Source organism: Myotis lucifugus, unplaced genomic scaffold (genome assembly GCF_000147115.1).
Source record: "Myotis lucifugus unplaced genomic scaffold, Myoluc2.0 scaffold_3, whole genome shotgun sequence".
NCBI classification, from domain to species: Eukaryota; Metazoa; Chordata; class Mammalia; order Chiroptera; family Vespertilionidae; genus Myotis; species Myotis lucifugus.
In genome coordinates, this window is record NW_005871051.1 from 20,459,733 (window position 1) to 20,475,886 (window position 16,154).

The 16,154-nt window shown below is 38.6% G+C and overlaps 1 protein-coding gene across 10 annotated transcripts in view; it reads right to left on the bottom strand.

Moving 5' to 3' along the window:
- Positions 1-423: 423 nt before the first annotated feature.
- Positions 424-16,154, bottom strand: part of EPHA4 (EPH receptor A4) — a 136,541-nt gene continuing 120,810 nt past the window's right edge. For 2 of the 10 annotated variants that reach the window (XM_023761722.1, XM_023761696.1), the window contains 4 exons: positions 12,575-12,768; positions 9,214-9,369; positions 7,688-8,862; positions 431-2,935 (listed from right to left, as the gene is read on the bottom strand). In XM_023761722.1, the coding sequence (XP_023617490.1) occupies positions 8,748-8,862; positions 9,214-9,369; positions 12,575-12,768 (465 nt within the window). In that variant the 3' untranslated portion in view covers positions 431-2,935; positions 7,688-8,747. Of the gene's footprint in view, positions 2,936-7,687; positions 8,863-9,184; positions 9,370-12,574; positions 12,769-16,154 lie in introns of those variants that run through there. The other 8 variants (XM_023761708.1, XM_023761735.1, XM_023761730.1 and 5 more) reach the window with 6 other exon arrangements.

The window sequence follows — 16,154 nt, forward strand, 5'->3', positions numbered from 1 at the left end:
AAGACATCTTATACGATCAAGAAGGCTCCTGAGAATAGCTACCATTTGCTGAATTCTGGCTCGATGTTAGACACTGTGCTAACGTTTAAACATACTTAGCCTTTACCATCATTCTACAAACAAGAAAATGGGCACAGGGAAGTTAAGAAACTTGCCCTAGACTGCATGATCAGTAAGAGGTGGAGCCTGAATTCCAACCAAAGGTCAGTCCTATTACAATGGGACACAGGATCTCACAGAATCTAAGTCAGATTTGCTAATGTGTTGTTCTCAAGAGTGAGGACCCTTTAGAAGTCAATGCTGTTGATCCACTCACTATGTTTAATTAGAGTAAAATTTTGTGTTTTAACCAAGTGACAACCAACAACTAATTAATTTAGAACCACCATATCTATTCCAAAAAGTATTGAAGAGACAACTAGATTCCAGGTTTGAATATGGCAACTACTTTATTGTTTTCAAATGCAAACTCTTTGCATTTAGTTTGCTATTTTACAATTTTACAAACTAGGTATAAAAGACCATAAATAAATGACATAAGTTATGTGTACCTAAGTTTTATGAAGGGAAGAAAATACCTTGACAAATTAAAACAAAATAGAAATTCTATGTCTAACTCAAGAAATTGCTCAAATTTTGGAACATGAACCAAGCAATGTTCAGTTAATTTATTTTTCAGTATGAACTAAATTATAATATGCCTTATACATTCTAATTTTAACCACAGTCCTTGCATATTCCAACATATTTGGAGTGATAAAAAATAACAAATACACTCTTCAGTGTGTATCAATGCTTGATGTTGTTTGGAGAATGTTAAATAAGTGAAAATATTGCTTCTAGAACTTTGCTTTATTGGTCAGAATTTAAGTGTCTTCAGACAAATATTGAGGCTATACGCGTGTATGGATTAATATACATATCCTTCACAGATTGAATACAAGAGCTCTCAAAACACACACACCAGCAGTGTAGTGAGCACAGCCTTCCTTTAAAATAACTTTTCAAAACACACCAGAACTTTTTATTCATAAAATTGTTAAAAATAATTTGGGGCCAGTGGACACATGGTGAAGCTACTTGATTTGGTGCAGGGGACCAGCTTAATGCTTCCTACTGGTAGTTCTGAACTCACTAGGTCAGCACTAACTCATCGGGCTAGACCCAGTCCCTAAAGCTGGCCTCCTGCCCTTACCTCTGGGGAAAGGTGACTTGCTCAGAGATTCAACCTCATTTCTTTATACATATTTTTCAGGCATTAATGCATAGGCACATCCCTTTAAAAATATATTAAGGTCCCCAAAAAGGGGTGAATTAACTTTGTCACTCTGGCATAGTTCTGAGAATACAATGCCATACACCCTGTCAGAATGCAATAAATATTTATTGATGATTTTTTTTTACTTATTCAACAATATAGGGTTCAGAATCTTTTGTTTCCCATTTTTCCCTGATTTGATGTTATAGCTTATATAAATGGCCACAGTTTCTGCAACCATAGCTTAAAATAAGCAAGGCAGCCACTCAATTATGAAACATGGCAGTATGTTGGCTGGAGTTTGGTATACATATCAAAACAGAATCTTTGCACAGTGGACCTCAGATTCTAGAAGGCTGATACATTTTTGTGGGCCATAGGAGTTAGCTCTATATTAATAACTGTAGAACTTTCCATGTAATTGGGAACCTGAAATTGCTCGAGACCATTTAATCCCATCTATGCTAACCTCAAGAGTCACCGGCATACATTTTTCTGTGACATTGGGAGACAAAATATTAATCCAGGACATATCATCTCAAAGCTGACATACATGTCTACGTTCATCTCCAAAAGTATATGAATTGCATATATTTGTTCGCATTCATCAAGTCCATTTATGCAGGAAAACAAAGGCTACTTGTATTCCATTTGGGGTTACCAGACAAATTCCATCCCCTTCTCTCTCTCTCCATCAAGGAACTAGTGATTCAGATGAGGAGTTCAATCAGAATTGTGACTTTGAAGATGGAATGTCACTTGAATGGGTTTATATTTATATTCTAAGATTACTCCACCACTAAGGTGAAAATGCTCTGCCCAAAGCTGTATAATTACTTATTAAGGTTAGTGTGGCAGCTATAAAATACAACATAAATACAGACATTTAACATTTCTGGGTTTCCTTCTAAGGGGATGGGCATGGTCTCCAGCCCACTATTTTGTGTGGCTCTTCATCTCAGAACTGGTGGAAAACCAGAACTCTTCAGGTGTAGCATTCCACAACATTCACAGGCAGTTCTAAGCATGATTTTACACACACACACACACACACACACACACACACACACACACATCCACACGCATCCACACACACTCACACCTATGTACACACATCAAAACAGATAGTCAGCTCATATTTAGTCTAGGAAAAAAATATATTTATATCACTGCAATGGCACACCCTGGGTAAAATGTTACTTCAGCAATGCATATCATAGGCAGTTCATGGGAACTGGCTTTGTGTTGTGTGGTGGCACCTGACCTGGTGTCCATAATAAAACCTGTTGCCTTTGGTCACTTGCTGCCACACCAATGCAGCAGTGACGTACAGCAATGAGATATGGAAAGAGATATAAATAAAACCACAAGGAGTTTGGGAACAAGGGTTCTGCAGAGCTGGTGCTTTGAGACAGTACATTCCTCAGTGCAACCGGAGAATAGATGCCGAACCTTGAATGTTTGCTGCTTCTTTCACTGGAAAGGGGATTTGAAAGTCATAGATTTATTTATTTCAGGTATTGGGTGCTGTTTCATCAATGTCTTTGCTCCAGAACTGGCATAGTAGAAGCAGAAGAAACACATTTCTAAGGAACCAAGAAGGGTGTGTTCTGTTTTCTTTGTGGGCTTTGTAATCAACAGGAAGGGCTGTGAGGCCAAGATAGCAGAATCTACTCCCTGTAGAAAAAAGAACAAGACTTTAGAGAAAGTTGTCAGCCAGCCAGTTGTCAACCAATATTGTAAGAAAGAATGTAGGTACATGGAATTTGGTAGGGCTCAGTAAGTAGTCCAGGAGGGAGATCATAAAATCTTATTTCTTCTCCTGAAAAAAATGGCAACTGTGACAACCAAAAAATTATGTGCATTTGCAGCTTAATTATAACTACTTGGAGGAAGATATAGTTCTTATTCCTATTATATTGATGAGGACATTAAAGCAAAGAGAGGCTATGCTATCTTCTCATATTTATAAATGCTGAAGTGGCAACACTGGGAAGAGAAACCCACACAGTCTATGTCTATAGCAGTGTGTGAACAACCCCTCTTTGAAATGACTTGTATGGTTCAGTAGTGCAAGATGACAAGGGCTGTGTTGGTGAGGATGTGAAAGGCAAACTGTAATACTGTAAAAACCTGGATACTAGCATCTAGTCTTTCTAAAGAGGGAAACTGTATGTCTTGGGAACATATGTATTTGGAAACATCCCAATCCATCAGGAGCCAACAATACAATTGAAAAAATGCAAACCCAGAAATTGAAAGTGTTGGATGATTTTCTTGAAAAGAAAATGACTTCTAATGAATGAGATTATTTAATTAGTAAAAGATCAATACAATCTGCATGGAATAGACAGAGAGGGAACCTGGGGCCATGGGCACAGTGAGAGGTTTGGTGCAACAATGACAGTGGTCTTGGGGGCTCAAGCTCACCAAGAACTGATCTGCTACAGATGACCCATCAGTCTAGAATTGAACAAAGCTGGCACAATATAATTAAATCACTGGGGCTCCTCATTTGCCAAATAATCAACTCAAACCAAAGGAAGCTATTTCCTTGTCTTGGCAACAACTGACTGTCAAGATTGCTTCTTGGACTATATCTCCCACCCCAGTGTCCATGCTTGGCAGTTGGCCTCAAATGTAGAGCAAGGATTAAGGCCAAAATTTATCTTTACAGATAAATTTGCTTATTTTATTAAACCATTGATTTATTTGTTTGTATATGTGTGTGTGTGTGTGTATATATCTATATATATATCTATCTATATATATATATTGTGTGAAAGGGAGATAAATAAAATTTAGTTTCTTTTGAGGGTAGATGACCATTATTTAAACTTGTAGAAAATACTTTAGTCTGTTTGGAAAGAGATAAATAAATTTTCTTATAAAATAGGATAGAAATTATTTCTTAAGAAATTAAAAACTATAAATGTGGGTAAGGGTATAATTACCAAGGTCTTTAAGAAGCCATTTGTCAACATCATTTTGATAGTTATGAAAATAAAAAAGCAAAAGGACCAGATCTGTTTTTCCCACCGTTTCTTCTCTGAAAATCAGTAAGTCTATCAAATGTAACTTTGCAACCTGAATGTAAAGGGATTTCATTGGGCAGGCATGTATTTATATGAAAGAAAAGGAGAACATGAATATGATCTTAAGACTCTGATGCAGTACAACCAACACCATATGGATATGCAAACATTTTGTAGAGGATATTTTGCTAATAGAAATTCCATTCTTAGGAGAAAGTGTAGTTTCCAAAACACATGTCTCCTTTCAGTTTGCCAACGCCTTCTTCTCAACACCTAGATATAAATATGTATTATATAAATATATTTGTAATATTAAGTGGGCTATTTGGGGACACTGTGTATGTGAAAAGGGTTGGATGTTTGAAGTGAGAAGTGTGGGAATGTGAAGGCTTATTTCTACTTGATGCCAGAAAGAGTGCAGAAAAATAAACCTTCTTTTCTTCTTTGAATTCAGGCAACTCCTTTATCAAGGGGAATTGCTAGAACAGAGACCAGACAAAGCATGTGGTCCATGTGGGATCATCGGTAAAAAATGTGACTTTCATTGTGGCTAAATAAACAAAGCATTGTCCTTTGAGTCAATCATGAAGACATCAAAGTGTCATTAGTATCCAGTTCCTTTCATTGCAAAGGAGTCTTATTTGTGCATTTCACTCTTTCTATTATATAAAAAAAAATTCCATGAATTTCTAAAGCTAAATAACACAGGAACAGGAATAATTTAATAGGTCTACCACTTTTTGTATAGATATACATTTACCCCCAAACACTATAAAACCATATAAAGTGAAGAAGCTTCATCTGCATGGCTCCCTACCACTAAACTTCATTTCACTCCACTCAGATGTGTCACAATAAGACATGTGGATTCACAGTAAAAGATGGATGAATAACACTTGGTACACTTTTCTTATGTGAAGTTCAGTGTGTCCCATGTAAGAGTATTTTATATACACTTACAGTAGCACATGTTAGGAAAGGAGTTATTATTAAAGTGTCATTATCTGTAATTTACAGGTGGAGGAACTGAGTTATAAAGAAACTTGGAGTGCATTTCCCAGTGTCAACATCTCAGTTGGCTTTAGAATCCATAGCTGTCTGCATGCCAGAGTCTGGCTCCACACCCTGGGAAACAATGCAACCTTTCTATTGTGCTCACATTGCTCTTCTAAAATGTGTAACTTTGTGGAAGTCCTGGCATTAACACTCTTATTGCTACTGGATATGATTTTAGACACTTGGAAAGTCCTCTGTTGGCTTTTTCACTGGCCTGCATTCTAAATCTGTCATGTATCAAAATTAAGATTCAGAAGGCAACCTTTGAATGAAAGTCTCATACACCTTTCTTTCAATCCCTGCCCAATAATTTCATTTAAAGAGATACCTACTGAGGAAGTAAAATGACACCAGCATAGAATATATTAGAATTGACATTCTCTCCTTTAAAATATTCTGCTTTGAGTATGTTCAATGTTTAGAAAAATATTTTAGGTCTTAAGTTCTTGAATTTAAGAAAGAAAAACATTTTAATTATTCAATATATGCAAGATAATGTTCTCTTTCTCTCTCTCTGGCCTATTTTTTTTGTTTGATTTTTTGTTTGTTTGTTTTGTTACTCCTCACCCAAGGATATTTTTCCATTGATTTTTAGGGAGAGTGGAAGAGAGAGGGAAAGACAGAGAGAAACATCAGTGTGAGAGAAACACATCGATTGGTTGCCTCCTACAAAAGCCCCAACCAGGGCCTGGGCTGATGGGGAGGAGCCTGCAACCAAGGTACGTGCTCTTGACCAGAATCAAATCTGGGACCCTTTGGTCCACAGGCCGATGCTCTATCCACTTAGCCAAACTGGCCAGGGCAAGGTATTGTTCTCTTTTTACTTATAAGATAATGCTATAATGCTGTCTTATCTGAATCAGTCTGCGAAGATCTATCCTATCTAATAAAGATGAATATGCAAATTGTCACTTTGCGACAAAGATGGTGGTGCCACAGCCAATAAGGACGGAATATGCAAATTAAAGCAACAAAAATGGAGGCAGCTGGCCCAGAGCGAAGGTGGGAGGTGGCTCCTGGCCCTGGAGCGAAGGCAGGAGGCAGATCCCGGCCCTGGAGCAAAGGTGGGAGGCAGCGCCTGACCCCAGAGCAAAGGTGGGAGGCAGCACCTGGCCCAGGAGCAAAGGTGGGAGGCGGCGGCCAGAGCCAAGGTCCAGGTCCTGGGTGCCAGAGGGAAACCCATGCCAGCAGCCAGGAGAAGGAAGGCCTATTCTTGCATGAATCTTTGTGCATCAGGCCTCTAGTATATATATAAAAACCTAAGTGACTGTCCGACCATTCGACCAGTAGCTGTGATATGCAATGACCACCAGGGGGCAGACGCTCTAACCAGTAAAGGAGGGAGCCTGATTCCTCAAGGAATCTGCCATGGGTTAGGTTGCTGCTGGGGCACTGTTGGCCCCGAATCTGCTTCACCCGCACCCCAGACACAGAGATCGGTTTCAGCCCAATCCCCACAGGCCAGGCTGAGGGACCCCACCAGTACATGAATCAGTGCACCAGGCCTCTAGTTGAATATAAAATACTCAACAGCTTTGCTAAAAGAAAAAAATATATAAACTTTATGAAAAACAAACAAACCCCCATCTGCATTATCTACATTTGTCAACTTTTAACATGAATATCCAGAACTCCCAGACTTTAGCAAAAGTGGTGATGAAATAAAAATTGTTGAAGCAGTTTAAACAACAAATTTCATATTTTTTCTGAACAGAAAAGCTTTTATAACTCCTGTTGCAAAAGGTTTTGTACTAAACTGTCATGATTTGACAGCATCAAATTTAACATTCTTTGCTCTATAAGAAATAGCTTTCAGGATAAAACTAAGGAGAGGGAAATAGGTTATTAAAATCAGCCAAGCTGTTGTTTAATAGTAATAACAATGGAAGTCAAAAAAGTTAAAATTTGTCTAGTCAAAAAAAAGTTAGGCTGTTGGCTTCTAGGAATGAAGAAAGTTATTTATTTTACATGTTTCAAGAAGAAAATTCCAGGATGGAAATAGAAGCATCTTACACGTTTTTTATTAGGTAACTTTCTGATCATGAGGAACTCAAGGTGAGTTCCAAGTCTCACCACTGACATCTAGGTACATCCTCCCTTGCTACTCTGTTTGATAAAAGGACTACAAGCAGGACATAAAAATAAGACTAATGGAAAGGATTCTCAACTGAAGCAAACTCTCTCAAGAGTGGGGCATGTGTATGACCCAACAAGGTTTGAGGTTACCACCTGGTACCCAGAAGAAGCTCAATAAGTATGTGTGTCATGAAGGGCACCAAATGGCCAGAGGAACCCTGTATAAGAGGAAGCACAGCAGTACAGGTCCATCCTATTGTACCTGATCAAATATGGCTCTTATTTCACTTCTTCCTGGGAGAACAGTAGGGAAGCCATATTGGTTTTGGTCTTCTCTCCCGCTGTGAAGAGAGGATTGAAATACTGAAAGAACCGCAAACTACCTGACAGACCTGAAAACTTATTTTCTACTCAATGTTTCAAATAAGATCAAGTTTCAAAAAACGATGTTTTCATCAGAGAAGAATTCATTGCTTTTTTTTTCGTTTTGTGTTTGCCTTACCTTGGAGATTTGGGTTTGCCTCTTTAAAGAAGGGAAGTGTGAACATTCCCTATTCAAGATTGTCACAGTCCACTATCCGTAAGGTAGTTACGGTAAGTTTGTAGAGTCCCAAAATACGACTCTATGGCACAGCCTCAGGCCCAAAGAAACAGACCTCGTTTGTCCAGTCAGGGATGTAGGGTGTTTGGGGTTTATTATTATTATTATTTTTAAATCCACTTTCTTTTTCTTTCCATCCCCTCATGGCATCACAATCCACCAGGTGGCCTGAGCTTTGAGGAACAACACTGATGAGCCACCCGGTTTTCACCTGCATTCTTCCCCCTGGCATGAACCAAGCCTTAATAGCTACAAGTGAGTCCTTCAGAAATGTTCCTGGGCATGGCCTTCATTCCAGTGAAAGAAGGAGGACTGTCATTTATGCCACAAACAAAATACTACAGTTGTAATTCCAAATGGAGTGAGGATCAGGATGTCTCAGAGAAGCCCAGTGTCCGGCAGCAGGTACAGCATCAAAACTCAGAGGCGGAGTCCTATTTGCACAGGTATGTGTATTTTACAAACTGGCGATGGACCCAGTACTTCTGAGAAACAATTTGTTCCAGGTCGAATTCAAATGACACTGGTCATTTCTGGGAGCCCCATTTTCCAGCATTCTGTACACCAAGCAACACTGCAGATAGGTTTTTTGATTTTGTTTTTGTTTTGTTTTTTTTAATTTCAGAGGGCGAAGACGAAGTAAAAAAAGTGCAGTTCTTCAATTAAAGTGCATGGATGAGGTAAACTAATTTCAAGAGTTTTGAGTTTATTCAGTACTGGCTCAGACGGGAACCATCCTGCCGTGTATCTGCTGCATTTGGGTTCGCATCGCCTGGACGCTGCTCAAAATCTTATTCTGGTGGGTGACAGCTGTGATGCCGATTCGTGCCAGGTCGCTATACAGGGGTGGAGGGGGGTGGGAGGGAGAGAAAACAGAGGGAGAGTAACGTTATGAGGGCTGAGAACCTCTCTTCTGGGCTTCATGCAGACACACATCTGAATCAGCCACAATTCATACAGCACAACAAGGCAGGTGTATTAAGATGTTTAATTAAGCAATTTAATGCAACAATGTAGGTGCTTTATAAAGGCTGTGTAAAATTAGACTCAATCAAAATGAAAGGCATTCCAGTTTTGTGTGTGTGTGTTTTTTAAATGGGGAGGATGATTATGCAGCTCAAAGCAAAAACAGGAAAATACTATTAAATCTAGATTTACCCTTTTGTGTTACATCGCTGAGTACTTACTCCTGGTTCATGTGCACCACAGCCTCTAGTGTGGTATAACCAGCAGCCGTGAAATTATCCTTATACCGGTCCATTTTAATGGCCTGCAGCCAGTCGCCCACCGATACCACGGCGGAGAATTCAGGGGAGCTTGGATCCAACAAGGCAGTGTTGGGTCTGGAAATGGAACAAGAAATTGTAGACAGAGCTATCAGTGAAACAGCAAGACTCAGAAGTCAAATTGCCTGAGACAGACAACGGGAACTAAAACACCAAGAGTAAACATCGTCAAATGCCACTGTGATTACTTTTGCTCCCAATTTCACAAAGCTTCTAAAAACAGTACCAATCGCCCGATTTGTTCTTAATTTCATGTCCCACATTTGTTTCATGTGAACCTCTTAGTGCATTAATAATCATAGCAGTTGGGTTTTTTTAACATCTTAGCCTGGGGTAAAGATGGGGGGAGTCCTTGTGGCTAAAATTGTCTTTGCAGAAAGAGTCCAGAACCTGCCAGCACTGAATATTATAGACTTTAGTGCAGCAACTATGGAAACCCTAGCAGAGTATGAGTAAGGAAAACCGAGCTTCAGTCTGCCAGACTTGATGGAAGGAGAAAGCAGCAAGAGTTCAAGTCTAACGTGCTTCGAGCCAGGTTTACAGGCAGTCTCGGTGGATTCGAAAAAAAACTTGGGACAGCAGGGAGTTAATCCCCTTTAATCAGCCCAGGCCTGACCAGCACGCATGCCAAGACTGGAAGGAAGAATGGCCACTTTGATCACTGTTTAGACTGTGGAATGTGCTTCTGTATTCCCTTGCAGGGGCTCCTAAATAATCATTTCCACAAAATCTGAGCACATTTTATTAACTTAGTTATTAGTTTACACATTTCTCAGCCCAGGTGTGTGATATGAGGTCATTGTTAAGAACAACTATAGTTCAAGGCAGGAATTCTGCCATTCTTCGTAGTATTGATCTATAATAAATCACCTATTAATGGAAAGTATTTAGTAACTGACTCGTAGTTATCTTCATCATCAAAATACATAATAATCACAAGGTAGACCTCCACAGGGTAGTCTGTACCACCCTTACTATAATTACCTCAATAACAACACTGCTACTTAAGTTTTATTTTCTTAAAGTTCCCTTTTCTCTAGAAATTATGGAATGAATTTCACCTTAACAGTTTGACATGATTTTCATTCTGAGACTATGTTGTTTGAATATAAGTGTTTAAATCAGAAGTATATCATCATGACTGAATTTTCACTCAAAAATGTTCTTTTCTTGTAAAAACAAAATTAAGTCAAACTAATGCCTTGATTCATTTTCTATATAGCAGAATTAATCCAATTCCATTCTTTATTTTAATTTTACCAGTTATTTTTATTTGCATTGCTTCTTTTTTTATGTAAATATTTTAACAAAGACTTGTTTTATCAGTTAGTTCTGAGCCCAGATATTAGCTTGCCTTTGTGACATATCTTTTGTGTCCATTGTTTCAATTATATCCAATTTTGTAAGTAAAATCCTACATATTTTTATGACAAGACTAATCAAGATTTAATTATTCCCCCAATTTCGAGTCAATAACAAATATTAACACTCAGAATTTTATATATCAGTGTTGAATGTTTATCAATTTAAATATTCATATCAAACAAGGAGCAACAGTTTGCATTTGCTTCTAACTTTACGCCAAGAACATTAATAGGCAACGTGTAAACTCTAGGAGCCTGAGAAGGTCAAAATGACCTTAGGATGAAAATATCCTCACTCCGTATCAATACACTCCAACAGATACTCTCAAGTATGTTCTGGAAGTCTTTGTGCTCTCTGTGGAACACCATGACATTTGCCTAATTTTGTGCTCAGTAACATATCATGTTATACTACACCCCATTATCAGCAAGTGGTGATAAGCATTAAAGCTACTCAAGTACCATCAGTGAAAAAAAATTAGCATTGAGAAAAGTATATCCAATAACTCATTTTTTCCTGAACTTTGGTGCTAAGCACACATTATGGAATATCAGTAGTTAAATAGTTTACGCTATCAGGAGAAGTTCCAAGCACTGGCCTCAGGACTCTCAGACATAACACATGGGCTCTGGAGCTGGAGATGTAAAAGCTGGAGGTTAACGTAGAAATAGGAGAAGCCAGCTACATGGAAACTTGGCTTTAGAGCCATCTGTTTTTACCCTCTCAGTGAACAGAAGAACAGAAACTAGCCCAGAAATGTTAGATTTGTTTTAGGTCACATAGCTACCAACTGGCAGGAAAAAGATGTGAATTCAGCTGGATGTTTTTGCAGAAGAGCTTGACCACTGAGCTCCTTGTATAGTGGCCAATGCTAAAGGATCTGAAAGCCTAAAAGAGAACAGAAGGTACCGCTGCTGTTCGCTCCAAATTCTTTTTTTCATGCATTATAATAATAAGTGTAGTCCTTCTCATCTGCAATATTTAGGCTAGGGTTTCAGGAGGAAGACTAGAGGAGAACATCATAATGGGGGCCAAGACAGGAAGGGCTTGCATATTGTGGAGAAAATGTCATGCATGCCTGAGTCACCTGGTCTTACTGTGCCTGTCTCTTAAATCATTTAACTGATAAAGATGGTCTATTCCTTTTTCCATGGAGCTGGTAAGCCAGTAAAGCTCAACCCCGTGAAAAAAAGTTCCCATTGAACTACAGAACTTGCAGTATCTTTATCTTCTTTCTGGACTGATACACTTCAATTTCCTCTTCCCAATGAAATAACTACCTCTTTTACAGGTGGTGCAATCACTGTAGTTTTTAAAACCCTTCTCAAACATTTGTCTGCATGCTTTGTAACTTGATCAGTTTCTATCTTGGTCCTGTTTCCTGCTACTCTTGAAGACTCATAAAAGAAAAACTTTAAGAACTGAAACCTAAGGCATCTCTTGTGACAATTAACACTTTATTTATAAGTCAACTTAAAATTGCAGTGCACAGAGAGCTGTCCTCTAATCCTTACTTTTTACAAACACAATATTCCTTTCCCTTTTCAAAATATGGCATCTAGCAACCTGAATGTCTTCCAAAAGTACATTTCATCCCTCTTTCAAAATGTCCATGTCCAACATCATAAAATAAGCACTTTAGTTATTTTGTTGTTGCTGTGTTGTTGTTTTTAATTTGTTTTTCTAACTATTCCTTGAGGCCTGACAGATATTTGGCTCTTCAAAATGGTAAAGTGAACTACCATAAATACTTCACTAATTGAGAAAGAAACCACCCAAGTTGCAGAGAGCTATGAAGTGACCTCTTATTAAGAGGCAGGAATTAACGTGAGTCACCACTTGCCTGCCATCTCTAATGTATTCTTTCATACATCACTATTAAGTAAGCATGGCTCACCTGGAGCTCTCGGTTCCCGTCCTCTTCAAGCTGCTGGGGTTGCGGATGAGTTTGTCCAACATGTTGACAATCTGCCCAAATTTAGGCCTGTCACTCCTCTCCTTCTGCCAGCAGTCTAACATCAGCTGGTGGAGTGAGATGGGACAGTCCATTGGAGGGGGTAGCCGATAGCCTTCCTCAATGGCTTTAATCACCTATTGAAGAAAACAGGATGATATGTTAAGCTGCCAGGCAAGCTGTTGTTCACCCTCCTGATGGGCAAGTTCCCTGTACATTAAGCTGCCAGCAAGCTTGAGCATGGGAACATCTCCAATTCCTTCACAGAAGCCAAGCTGGACCTGCCTATTGCTGGCAACAGGGTAGGCAAGCCTGCTGTTGCTATGAGGTGTTCTCAAATGGCAGGCCAAGCCAACCTGAAGCTCTCAAGTGAAGATGCATCAGTGTTCCAGTGATTAGAATCCAATTAGATCAGTAAATGGTGTTGGTCTGACCCTCAGCTATCACAGGGCAATGACTTTCTTCACTCTGTTCCCAAGCATCTGCAAAATACTCTTAGGAAAAAGAGACCCTAACCTTGTTAAAGGCCTTCCATAGGAAGTATTATTAATAGCTCCCTTCAAAATGCAAGTCTCTTTACATAGTTTTAAGCCTGTATCTTCTTGCTCAGACAGCTAATGGGTCAAAACCAGAGACCACCTCCTTGACTCCCAACCCAGAAGACACTGCCAACCTCTGAAATAGCACACCTCTCGATCTTTCTAGATGCCCAGCCTTTTCTACTTTGGGGAGACCAAAATACACCATTATGCCAATTCTATACTTCTTTCTTCATCTTACTTGGCTATCATTTGACCCTGTTAAAGGTATAGTATATTTTTTTAAAAGTGACAGCAAAAACATTTTTCATCTTCTTTTAGGCATTTCTATGTTAAAGGGGTCACAGGCACATCTAAGGAAAAAAGTTATAATGTAGATGATAATTGTCTTACTACCCAGAGTGGTCTCGCTGTCTAGTGAGCCATAAATAAATCATTCAACAGTCTTTTTTCTAATTCTAATTTTCCTAATCTGTCTTCACAGGTATTACTTATTTTTCTTATTGACTTTACTCTAAACCCCCCTTCTTCATGGCGTAAATCCTAGTAATGTAATACAGCATGACTCATGCCAAATTTAAAGAGGGGAATTACTTCATAATTTCTTGGCGACTCATAAACTTTGTTTATGGGTATCCTATGAGATTCTGGAGGTGCTTTTGCCTGTTTGGGGATTTTTTAAAGTTTTATTTGTTTCAAATCAGTCTTTCCACTCCAGCCCCTTTCCCACTAAAGTGATAGTTGCTAAGGAAACGACCAGTGGCTGTAGCCATCTCAATGACCACACTGCATTCACCCCGCAGTGGGTCTATTTGCTGCTGAACAATCAGCCTTCAACACAACATGGTCAGTTCAGTTGAGTCCAGTTTCTACATACCAATATGACTTCTTGTCTTTTTAACTAGCACACTGTTTCAGTTTAACAATCATCTGGTGATTTGTTAAGCCCTGTGATCCATTTTTTCCCCATTTTTTTTTTTTGCCAACATCCTGTTGTATTAGTATGTATGTAGTTCTCCTAAAGTAGACTTCTATATGCTATCTTTTTTTTAAAAAATATATTTTATTGATATTTTACAGAGAGGAAGGGAGAGGAATAGAGAGTTAGAAACATCGATGAGAGAGAAACATCGATCAGCTGCCTCCTGCACACCTCCTACTAGGGATGTGCCCACAACTAAGGTACATGCCCTTGACCAGAATCGAACCTGGGACCTTTCAGTCCACAGGCCAACGCTCTATCCACTGAGCCAAACCAATTAGGGCTCTATATGCTATCTTACTGAACATTATTCTACTTATTTCCGGTAATCACATTGATTCCCTCACTTTCTTTTATCTTTCCAGGTGCATGGTGTTGGCTCTAGACTTGAGGAAAATGTTTTATATTGAACTGAATACAATGCAAGCAACATCGGGCTAATGCCGGGATAACACAATTTCTTATAATCCCTCAGACTGTTTAATACTCCTTCATTAGCTCCCTATCCACTGCCAGATTGCAAGATGACTTGTGGGTTAGCAAAGCATATTTTCTCAGTTTACTGCTGAATGTTTTGGAGGGCAGAGGATTAAAACCAACAAAAATCTTGATAAGTTTGACATATTTTCAACAGCTACTTTGACTCATTCACCATATGCCAAATTCTACTCAGCAAAGTAATTTTCCAGTTACATTTCCTATTGATTCCTGTTCTACACAAAATCCAACATGAACACAAATACACATGAATGCTAGATCAATGTTATTTGCAGAGAAAAGCAGCTTCAGATGCTTTTTCAGGGATAAAGCCAGACAACTAAAAATTTAAAACAACCAAAATGATTTTAATATAATATAGATACTATCAAGACTACAAGTTCTAAAAATACTTAGGGCAGGGAAACTAACAACATCTTTAGACAATCTGCTGTTATGAGCATTTGGCCATGACTCTCAATTGAAAAAAAGGGGAAAGTTTAAATATAAAATAATTAAATAAGTAAATACACACATCACTTACTCACTTAGGTTGTTTGTCCTTGTCCCTCCAAAAATCTCTAACCCTAAACCAAATGTTGCTACAGGAAAGGTACTTGAAGGTATATGCATAATAGCATAGTCACATCAAACAATAGATTGCACACCCTTCACCTCTACAGCCTTTTCCAGTTTGCAGTTATCAGTTATGCTAGCTGCTGTCTTTCCTCCCATCTGCTACCAACCTTCCTTTACAATTTACAGATAATCCAATGTCAACACAACCATTCCTCTTAATCTGGTTAGGGAATTCTTTTTGCCCCACTAGACATGGAGTTCATTAGCTTCTCTATTGCGCTGAACATCCTTTTATTGATAAGGCAACAGCATTCTGCTTCTTAAGTACACCTGGTTCTTCATTGAATTGTCAAGGCTGTGCAAGTCCCTGTGTTTCAGGACATGACAGATGGTCAGGTAACATTCCACCTCAGAGAGAATTTTTTAAAAGATGACTTTTCCTAAAATATAATTTCTATTGATATTAAATACCATGAATCTATAAACACTCTGTGCTAATATTTTACCTCATATATTAAAATAATTTTTAAAGTTCAAAGAGTGTTCATTTTATTGTGATCTGACTTCCAACCCCAGAACTAAAACCTTTCCAGGATTAGCAAATACGTGTTCTAGGAACCCACTGCTGCAGGGTTTTTTCTTTTCATTTTTTGGCCCTTTCTCACTGGAGATGTTTGTAATTAAATTCTATTACTCTGGAATCTTATTAGTGTCATTATTGAATGCTTTACTGAAATTGCAGGCATTGTGGATACTCCCTTACGAAGTGGTCCAGATGGTACATTTAAAGGGATGTGCGTAATTGACAAAGGGTCATTTAGTGAAGCTTTATTTTAGAGTCCTCCAGGGGCAAGCTCTAATTACAACTCTGTCAGCTTTAAAATATTCACTAGTTTCCTTGAAATAAACCTTTCATGTCAATTTTATCACATGTGAAATGTGTGTT